Raw genomic sequence first — 10,438 nt, forward strand, 5'->3', positions numbered from 1 at the left:
GCATGAATGAATCAGCAGAGGTTTGATTATGTGAACCTGCCTTTATGTTTAGTTAATGTTGGTTTCAGTTTTTCTCTCCGTCGGCCGCTGCAGGAGTCAAAGCTCACCACTAGGGGGCTCATTTGCCTCTGAGGAGCCTCCATTATAACTTCACCAGGAACCAATCAGCTGAACTCAAAAGAACCAGTTAATAAATTAGTTGTTGGACTGAAACTATTGCTAAATTGTTTTTTTTTTTAGAATCCTAAAAAAGGTTAAAAAAGGTTTTTAATTCAGTAATCAACACCTGTAACACATGAAGGTAAGAGCTATCTATTCGCACTGTTTAACGCTAATTTAATGCTTTATAAAGAAAACTGATCAATTAAAACAATTAATGTGAAGTCTAATCAATCTGAACGATTAATACTCGTCTCTATTTCGGATTACTATTAATATTCATGACTTTTCTCTTTGTTTAGACTCTTTTTCAATTTGTTGCCTTGTTAATTTCCACCTGTTTAACAAAGTATAATTATTAATGATATCACGTTTCTCCTGTTGTTGTTTTTATGTAAATAAATCCAGTTAGTCTGAACAGCCCAGGAAAAAAAAAAAAAAAAAAAAAAAGACGGTGTAAACAAAGGCAGAGAATTTATTTATCTCAGAGAGAAACAACAAACAGCAGCAGAGTGACGTTCAGAGCTGCGAGGTCACAGCAGGAGAAACAAAAAGAGGGGAGGGGGAATTGTGGGTAATAACTGGTCTACGAACACACAACCACTTCCTGCCTGCACAGGAAGTCAGCGGAGAGGCTCATGGGAAGCTGTCGTCGTCGTCTTCGGCCATTTCTTTGGCGAACTCCAGATCCTGCTGCTCGCGCTCCCGGCGCTCCTGAACGCAACGCACAGAAAAAAAACAAAAAAAAAAAACACATTAAAATTTTTAGGAATAAGGAAGAGAAATTAAATATAATCAATGTGACTGAATGACAGCTTTACAAGCAGCCATTCACTGATAAAACCTGACCTCACACAGGGAAGACTGAACTACGTCCACAATTATACATCAAACTCCTACTGAGCATGTGCAGAGAACGGCAGCAGACAACAGCAGAGAAGAAGAAACTTATTATTATTATTATTTACAGAACGACCAGAAATGAAACTGTGTCTAAGAGATTAAAGTCAATTTGTTGTCGTTTCTTCTTCTGTTTATTTGCAGATGATGATAAGACATGGAGCTGCTGCCACCTCCTGGTCTGTCAATGATATGACAGCTCAACATTTACACCAGGGGTAGTGGGGGGGGGGGAAAGGGGACCTGACTACCCAGGGCCCGAGTAGGGAGAGGGCCCATGAAAATCCAAATTTTTTATTTAAATTTTTTTTGGAATGAATTGGGCCGACCAATTAATTAGTCTCATAATGTATTTCAAATATATTTATAACGTCAACTGAGGGAATGAACTTTGTGTCACAGCCCTCTCAACTTATTGGACGTTCTGGGGGCCCCCCTCTTGGAGACGCAAAATGGTTTAGTCCGCCTATAGACAGCGGCCGGCGACAATTAAGTTAGTGAGCGCAGATTGAATGACCTGGAGGCTGGGATGTAAATTACATCCTTACATCTCGTGTAAGGCTTTAGCAAGGCTTTATTTCTTTTTCTGCAATTTTATTGAAAAATTAGATAGTTTATTTGATTTGATTCTCTGTGTACAATTGTTGGCTCCTGTTCAAGAATAAATGTTTTAAAATCAAAATGTGTCAAGGATCAAAACGTTAGTACACAAACCAGATGTAGCCTAATGTTTATAGGTGTTTGAGCACAAGTAGGCTAAATGCATCAATTCAGGTTGTGAATGAAAGAACTAGTCGTCAATATAATCTGATTTTAGCTTAAAACCCTATTTATGCTTGTTTGTTTAGAAATAAACGCCCCAATTTTTTTTTTCCTCACGTGCTTCATGCACTGGCATGGATAGGGGCCCTCTGACATTAAGAGCGTACAGGGCCCAGAATTTGGTGCTACGCCCCTGTGTCCAAGGGCCAGAATTTTTCTTGGCAGACGCTGTGAGAGCCAGATGTTCTCGTAAAATAAAATAAATATTGCATCCTAAGGAGTATATTATTTGATATATATTCATTTTGCTTCCAAATTAATTTTTTTGCCTTTGTCAGTGTTAACAGACTCATGTTACCTGTAGTGCCACTAGAGGGCGATAGCGATATTTTAGGCTTCATATTTATAAGGTTGTCAACTGGTCCATCAGGTGCAATGCTGCATTTTTTTTGTGTGTCAGAGGGGAAATATAACTCCTCCCATTAACCTGAGTATCTCAGTGTTGTCATTTTCATGGTTTTACTTTATTTGTTCACAGGCTACTTTAATTTGATGTAAACAGTAATAATAACTAAGGCCTGTCTCTTAACATGCTCTTCTCTGTTATGTTGACGGTTGTTATTGAGAAGCCGCAACTGCAGCACGTGAAACAATAAATGAAATGTTAACTCAGAGCAACGGGTAAGGTTAAGAGTTAGGCTCTTAGTTGAGATGATTGTTGAGGCTGGTGTATGAGACTCACAAAGATAGAAACATGGGTTCGTGTGTGTGTGTGCGTTACCTCTGCCGACTCCAGGTCCTTATTGTAAGCTTTAGGAGGAAACCTCATGGCCTGCAGGAGACAGACAGTCAGTGATTTATTCTGTATCAATACATCTGTAACAGGAGCTGATCAACACTTCTCATATTTTAAATTCAGATTTCTCACAAACCATTTCTCACGTGTGGATGAGAACTAAATGTTTTCTTTAAACCAGTTCACTTTCTCGTAGCGGGAGTGACGAGCAGCCAAGTGAATCGGGGGGTCTCACCTTCACAGACATGTTGTGGATGTCCAGGCAGAAGGAGATTCTCTGGTGGAAGGCCAGCTGGGGCTCTCTGGTCCCGTAGATGTCCATGGTCTCTTTTGATTGGACGAAGCCTTTCTCGTGGTTGATGCTGGCCTCGATCACGCCGTCACGGATTGCCTGCAGGAAACAAACACACGCGTTCAGAAGAGGTCGGTGCACGCCTGCGTGGTACTTGTTTTACGCTTAATAAAAAGAGTTTCTCGGTTACCTTGGCAACGATGAACTCTGCGTCCTCTGGACTGTCGAGCTGCAGCTTCAGGGCGATGTCGGCCAGGGAGATGCGAGAGTACGACAGACTGATCATACGCACACCTGAACACACACACAGTTTAACTTAAAGGAGGAGCCTCAGTCCAGTGACAAACAAAGATGGCGGCTGTCTGAGTGATCAGCAACATGATATGTCTGATAATTTCTGCCTCTCGATCACATGTAATCAGACGGCATACACTCGTGATGTAAAACACAACGTCAGAGGTGAAGTGGCGTGTGATTGGCTCACCGGTCTTGATGACATTGTGTCTGAGGCGGATGATGAGCGTGTACGTCCCGTCAGTCTGAAACTTCTCTCCGAACTGCTCCAACACCTGGTTGAACTTGGCCAGGTTACCTGCCCTTACAGCTGAGCACACAGACACACACAGACACACACTAAGTTCATGACAAGTTCATTATGCCCAGCCCTGCTGACGCAATAATGTAGGTGTGTGAGAGCGCTGACCTTGTGTGAGCAGGAAGTACGGCATCAGGGAGCGTTTAAGCGACGGCTGTCTGAACTGAAGTCTGTCAGGAATCTCTCCCAACAACAACTCCACCACGATCAGCAGCTTGTGAACCTGAAAACACACACTTCAGTCATGAGGTTACATGATCCCACCCCCGCTGCGTGTCACTGTGTGTGCGTCTACATGCGTATTGGGTGTACAAAATTCCAGGGAATCTCTGTGCCCTCAGCCCGCCTCAGTACCATGGGGAGCAGAGCCTTCAGCTGCTCTGCTCCCCAACTCTGGAACTCACTCCCACCGGACATCCGAAACATCGACTCTTTCCCTATCTTCAAATCCAGACTCAAAACCCACCTGTTCCAGAAAGCTTACTCCCCGTGACTGCACTGTTCCATTTTTTTATTTATTTTTTTCTGCTCTGTCTTGTTTTGTGTCCTTGTGTTTTGTAAAGTGTCCTTGTGTGTCTTGAAAGGCGCTTATAAATTAAATGTATTATTATTATTACAAACCGTCTGTTTGAAGCCCACAGCAGTGTGTTGGGGAGCTTTCCTCAGAGCGTTGGTGAGAGTCCTGCGAGCCTCAGAATACTCCAACTGGATGGCCTTGATACGACCTGAAGGAGGTCACATGACACGCAGGTAAACAGGAAGTGAGATTCTCTCCAGTACGATGCTACATTTATGCTTCTGCATCACATCTACTCCATAGCCGGATGTTTAACTCCCCTTAATGTAACTACACGTTAACATTTATTAGCTCCAACACGAACCGCTTAGTTAGTCAACACAGCTGACAGGTTAGGTAGTTAGTTGTGTGCTTAGAGAACGATGGAGGCTCTGTGGAGACCTGACACAGAAGCCTAAACCAGGCCACGTCTCACCTGTGTAGTAGAGGTACCTGGCCCACTCGTTGTTGTTGGCCAGTTCAGGAAACACGGACTTGGACACCAGCTTCTCGGCCTGGTCGTACAGGTTGAAGTGCAGGTAGTTCCTCAGCAGCAGGTTCAGCAGAACGGCCTGACCGTCGGCATCGTGACGCAGAGTCGCTGTCCGCAGGCGAGTGTGGAGGAAACTGAAACAGACCACCGTCCGATCAAGGCTTCAGCTTCGGCCAGTGAGAGTGTGTGTGTGTGCGTGTGTGTGTGCGTGTGTGTGTGTGTGTGTGTGTGTAGACAAGCATGTATGGGTATGTGTGTGTGTGTACCTGCGGATAGTGTCAAACTGGTTCAGGAACTCGTACACCCTGGCGTGGTAATAGTAACATTTAGCTGCGACAAGATCCAGAGCTCTGCGGTTCTTCGAGCCGATCTTCTGCAGCAGGTCATCCGACACTTTCTGAGCCTGAAACAACAATGTAAACAACATCATCATCATCATCATCCATCAGGTCAACACCCCCAGTTTCAGAGAGTCCAGCAGCTGCTTGTGTGTTCATATGAACTGTCAGGTCTCAGTCAGACGGTTTATATTGAAGAGGTAAACCTCTCAGCCGGACAATGTGTTTTTATTTATAAATCAGACAACTCTTCCAGTAACTTCAAGACACTAAACAGACCTCGGTGTATCTCTTGTTGTTGGTCAGGTGAACCACCAGCAGCAGCTGCAGGTAAGCTTCCACCTCCGGCAGCAGAGGAGATGCTGCTGCTTTCCCCGTCCTCGGGCGAAACTGGACGTCTCCTTCCGCCATCTCCATTGGCTGAGAGAGAGAGAGAGAGAGAGAGAGAGAGAGAGAGAGGGCACACATCAATGCTGATGATCAGATCAGGAATCTGTGCCTCTTTATTCACTTTATTTAAAACCGTTCAGACGTCTTTGAGTTGTTTGTTGGAGAAAATAAGATTACTGATACGATTGATCCAAAGCTGAAACATCCAGCTACTTTATTTCATCTCTCCGTGTTTTTTGGCTTCTTTTTTTTTTTTTTTTTTTTTTTGTCAGACTGAATATTAATCTGAAAACCTGGAATCAATAATCAGTAGTGCAGCTGATCGGTGTATCACCTCCTCCAGGAAGCCCAGCAGGAATTCTCGGGTGGTGGCGTTGTTGGTGAAGAAGCCGCAGATGGCTTTGTGAAGCACGTTGGTGTTGAGGCGGCGGCTGGTGGACGGCAACGCTCGCAGAGCTCGGAGAACAAACCGAGGCTCCTTCCCCGACACTGCCTTCTCTATCTGCTTCACGTGCTCCTTAATGTCTGAGGAGGAGTAAGAGATGAACATTGTAGGACACAGAGAGGAGAAACAAACCCCAGAAATAAGCAGCAGTTTCATCACACAGAGGTTCATTCATAACTTTATACATTTTATTTGTGTCTCAAATGATTGTTTTGTTCGTTTTGATTCTGTTTTGCTGCATATTTCATAAATTAGTCTATAAATGATTAGTTTATCAATCAAGTGCTACTCTTTAGGTGACTCTTTAAGTCAAACAGATGTTGAGCTAACTGGACGGAGTACTTTGAATGAATATAATCAGCTGTTTAATCTCCTCGCAAACCTCCTGAGTTATAGTTTTCTGACAGGTCTGACAAATATGAACACAGCGGGGTCTCGTGGTTAGATGTGGATCTGCTCTGAGGTGCTTCACTGGAGATAAAGACAGTTTGACAGACAGTAGTTTAACGAGGAGCCTCAGTATCAGTGTGAGGAAGACCAATACAACCTGGCTTCACATCACAAGGATAAATCTTAGCTGTTTTTAAGGGAGTATGAGGATGAAGATGTCACCGGCCCAAAAATTGATTTAACTAAATATTTAAAAGTCATTTAAAGTCGTAGTGGAGAAATCAGATTATAAACCACAAACCGAATACAGCATTAAGACAGCTTAATGTTTGTTTGATTGTGCGTTTGTCTTATTGTTAACCTGATCTGATTTGTTGTCAGTATGACACAGAGCACCAGAAAACTTATCTTCACTACTTAAAAAAACGGACATTTCAGATTTTCTGTGTTTAAAACGTTTTTTTTTTTCCACAGCTAGCTTCGCAGCTTCTGTTAGCCGCTCATGCTAACAAGCTAACTGATGTTATTTCCCGTCTACGGGAGCGACAGTGAACCCCGCTGCTGTGTCCGGACGTTTTTACGGTCATGTTAAATCTCGGTTTTACCGTCCAGGGTCAGGCTGTCCAGCTCTTTGGGCTGCTTAGCCGCGTTAGCCGCCTCCTCCTCCGGCATCTCCACGTCCTGCGGCTCCGGGCCGGGCTCCTTCGCCTTCTCGGCTTTGGAGTCCCGGCCTCCCGCTTTATCCCGCCGCTTGGCCGCTGTCTCCTTCATGTTGTCTGGAAGACAAACGGCAAACAGTGAAGGAACACAAGGTCCGGTAGCTTAACGGTGAAGTTTAATCTGCAGACTCACGTCCACTCACTTTACTTTATCCGCACAATGACTGGCAACTATTTTGGAGCGCAGAGGATTGTGGGAAACTGCAGACAGAAGAAAATGAGGGAGGAAACAAGAGCGCAGACTCAGATAGTCGATAACAGATCGATCGATCGATTGCCGTGCAGAAGAGAAGTTGATGAATTAGAAAAACAAACAATTACGTTCAGATGATGATTTATTGAGTGTATTGTGCAATGTTTAAGACTGTGTTCTAATAATATATAATGAGTTTTATCGACATTTCAGGGGATACGTTTTTATTACACTGATTTTTCTGTTCTCGTTGAAATATATTAGTAAATAAACTAAGGCATCTTCGCTTAAATCATTAGATGTCATTTGTTGGAATATACAGAGCTGAAAGCTGACATGCCTTCTATACTCCATGATGGGTTATACATTTAAACTTTACAACTTTACAAAGTACTTTCCTCAGTTGAAGCTGTTTATCGTGTTTCTGTGGCAATCTATTCTAATCTATTCAGCACATAGGGACCCATGTGGTCGGTTTAGGGCCATCTAGTGGCGAGGCAGCAGATTACAACCAACCCCAACAGAACCTTTTGATTTTCCAAATGTGCAAAAGAACCTTTGGTAGTCCACACTTCAGTATAAACACATGAAGGTGGTCCGTAGAGTCAGTGTTTGTTTGTTCTAAACTGCTGTAGAGCAGGGCTCTGTCAGTAATTTCATGGTTTGCCTAGGTGTGTGAGTAAATAATGAGTTTAGCAAAGATCAGTAGGAACCCCTGAACTCCAGATCAACCTCAGAGAGTTTGGGAGTCAGACAAACAGTAAGGGCAGACTTTATTGAGAATGAAAACAGAACGAACAATGACATGACAAGGAAATTTCCCATACGTGGGATTAATAAACATGTCTTATGTCTTATGTCTTATGAATTCAGATAAACTGAGGACAGAAACTTTGATGGACTGATGGAGGAGAAGCAGTTCGCTGAGGATGCAGTCAAGGTTCATCCACACACTCAGAGGAAGTGATGTGTCGCCACTTTTCACTCAGAAACATTTGGAGAAGACGGGTTACCTAGGCAACCAGAGCAGGGAAAGTCCACTAGAGACCAACTGTCAGCTACAAAAAGATTTTTTTGTGGATGGGGCTTTAGGAGACTTTGAGGAAGAACTGATTCCTTGAGAATGTTTGCGGTTTCTGTGGCTAAAATAAAATGATTATTGAGGAGGCTCTGGGGGTCCTTGACAAAATTCTGGAGATGCTCTATAGGTCCTTGGAAAGATTGCAGGAGTCTAATAGGCCCTCGAGGAGTCTTTCATGCTGGTGTAAAGCCGTGAAAAGGAGCCCGGTTTTCCAAGAACTTCAGATAATCCCAGTGCTGGCGGGCGAACACCCTGTTCTGACGGATGTAATAGGCCAGGTAAGAAATGAGCATTAAAAACCAGAGCAACATGGTCATCAGTGTCAATATGTCTGTGGTTCTCCTCACAGACAGACACAGATCCCAGTCCTCCACCAGTAAGACCAGCGGAATCCCAACAGCTCCTGTAGCAAACACAGAGAGAGTGATGACAAGAAAGCACTCCTACTAGAAGTCCACTAGTTTGGACTGAAGGGTCACTGCTGCTTCAAAACACAACATTCAGTAAATGCTAAGTAGCATTAGATAAATTAATTAGAGTAGAAATGTCATCAAAAAAGAACAAGAATGTAAAAACACAAAAATGAGACAAAAAAAAAAACGTGAAAAGTTATGTTCTGTCGTAGTTACATTTGAAAACATACCGAGGTTTGGGATATCGGAGGTTTGACAGACAACTTCAGCCAGTGATGACGAGTCTATAGCCAGCTGAGGCATCGACAGCTGAACACAAACAGGAAATCATTGACATACTGTGAAACAAAACTATAAATCAACATTGATATCATTCAACCTGTGCAGGTGTAACTTACCTGCATCCTGCAGTCACAATGCCAAGGGTTGTGTGTGAGGTTGGCGTGAACTCGAAGCCCACCAAAGGCCGCTGGGTCCAACATAGACAGACGATTGGATGACAAGTCCAGGAAACTGAGAGATGACTCCAACCCACTGAAACAACCAGCTTCTAGAGAGGATAGCTGAGAGGGACAGGAAACAAGAAAGGAATGAAGTAAAAAAAGGGTCTCCGCTGGACTCTGAGTGACGTAAACGGGTACGACGATGTGTTTGTTCAGCACCTGGTTGTATGACAGGTCGAGTTCGTCAAGAAGGTACAGATCATAGAAAGAGTCGGCCGGCAGAGAGCTGAGCAGATTCTTATTCAGAAACAGACGAGTGGTGCGATTAGACAGGCCAAGAGGAACCTGAAGACAAGAACACACCTGATGACACAAACACACCTGAGCAGGTCCAATAAGACACTAATACATGGTCACTGCTGCGTCTACTTTCATGACAAGTGAGGACTCCAACATCCCTGCTTTCCACATGTATGCTAAGCTAGGCTAATCACATGCTGTAGCCTTCTGTTCTGGAACCATCAGCCCAGCCTTTTGACCTGAAGACCAAACGTTAACCTGACAATAATAAGTCAAACATGTTACCTGCAGTCCTCACAAGAACATCAACATAGTGAAGTCCCCGTTAGGAAACACTGCTGTGTGTCCCAATATCATCATGAAGAGCACACACACACACACACCTGCTTCAGTCTGAGCCCACTACAGCGGACCGTCAGTCCTCCATCCACCGTCTCCAAATGTTGGCAGATGTTGATGATGGACACTCTGTTGCCATGGCGCCACAGAGCCATGGTAGAGGGTGATGCTGTCGCCACCGGACAGGGGGGGCGAACGATCAGAAGGAGAAGGACGAGGAGGAGCATCCGCTGTGGTGAAATATCCACCACAGAAGAAGAAGGCAGCGGCAGAGTCTCAGTGTGGGACATGGCATGAACGTTCACGCGGTCACATGTTCAGATGCTGGTGTCAATAATCACAGCACCCCCTGCTGACAAAGAACCCTAACTGTTATTTGTGATATTTTAATATATCTGTTATAATGCGAGACAGTGTGAGAAATAACAAATAAATAAATTAAGCTTTAGGAACAATTTTCAACAGAAATGTTCAACACTGCAATCTTGTGAGAATATAAAAATAAACTGACGAGACCAGATTACGAGAGAGAGAGAGAGAGACAGAGAGAGAGAGAGAGAGAGAGTCACAAAATAAGACGGCAGAACAAAAGGATGATGATGACGAAGATGACAAAGATGGATTAATGATGAGAACTAGATGACAGTCAGATTAATCCTAAAACAGAGATTAAAACCTGCAGATTTACTGTGTCAGATGCTGAAGAAAAGAAAAGAAAAGAAAAGAAAAGAAAAGAAAAGGTTAAAGCTGCTGATTATTTCTCAGATAAACTTTATTTGTTACAAGTAGAAATTCCAGATAGTTTCAAATTCTTTCTTCCTTTTCTCCGTGTAT

The 10,438-nt window shown here is 43.6% G+C and overlaps 2 protein-coding genes across 4 annotated transcripts; both read right to left on the bottom strand.

The window, feature by feature from the left end:
• Window positions 1-616: 616 nt before the first annotated feature.
• On the bottom strand, window positions 617-7,049 carry psmd3 (proteasome 26S subunit, non-ATPase 3). 3 transcript variants are annotated; one of them, XM_084570568.1, is made up of 13 exons: window positions 6,979-7,049; window positions 6,722-6,892; window positions 5,616-5,806; window positions 5,171-5,311; window positions 4,820-4,956; window positions 4,497-4,687; window positions 4,126-4,229; window positions 3,613-3,727; window positions 3,394-3,513; window positions 3,100-3,203; window positions 2,853-3,008; window positions 2,603-2,653; window positions 617-873 (listed from the first exon to the last, which is right to left on the bottom strand). In XM_084570568.1, exons 2-13 carry the CDS (start codon window positions 6,885-6,887, stop codon window positions 796-798), a joined length of 1,554 nt encoding a protein of 517 aa, XP_084426694.1. In that variant the 5' UTR covers window positions 6,888-6,892; window positions 6,979-7,049; the 3' UTR covers window positions 617-795. The 3 variants fall into 3 exon arrangements, with proteins under 3 accessions (XP_084426694.1, XP_084426695.1, XP_084426693.1); XM_084570569.1 differs by having other exon boundaries at window positions 6,969-7,009; XM_084570567.1 differs by having other exon boundaries at window positions 6,722-7,040.
• Window positions 7,050-8,119: 1,070 nt separating this feature from the next.
• On the bottom strand, window positions 8,120-9,894 carry LOC311506774 (leucine-rich repeat-containing protein 3B-like; the record flags this gene model as incomplete). The annotated part of the gene is made up of 5 exons (XM_084570842.1): window positions 8,120-8,512; window positions 8,753-8,831; window positions 8,921-9,085; window positions 9,185-9,310; window positions 9,649-9,894. The coding sequence occupies 5 exons, from the start codon at window positions 9,892-9,894 to the stop codon at window positions 8,283-8,285; spliced, it is 846 nt and encodes a 281-aa protein (XP_084426968.1). The 3' UTR covers window positions 8,120-8,282.
• Between the last annotated feature and the right edge of the window lie 544 nt (window positions 9,895-10,438).

The sequence above is a fragment of the Chelon labrosus genome (assembly GCF_963514085.1).
Source record: "Chelon labrosus genome assembly, chromosome: 21".
Lineage (NCBI taxonomy): Eukaryota > Metazoa > Chordata > Actinopteri > Mugiliformes > Mugilidae > Chelon > Chelon labrosus.

Coding starts and splice junctions, on each gene's coding strand:
- psmd3 (XM_084570568.1), bottom strand. CDS start 6,887: ATGAAGGAGACAGCGGCCAAGCGGCGGGATAAAGCGGGAGGCCGGGAC. Junction 3,514..3,612: donor GTACTTCCTGCTCACACAAG/GTCAGCGCTCTC, acceptor CTGTGTGCTCAG/CTGTAAGGGCAGGTAACCTG. Junction 874..2,602: donor AGGACCTGGAGTCGGCAGAG/GTAACGCACACA, acceptor CGTTGCGTTCAG/GAGCGCCGGGAGCGCGAGCA.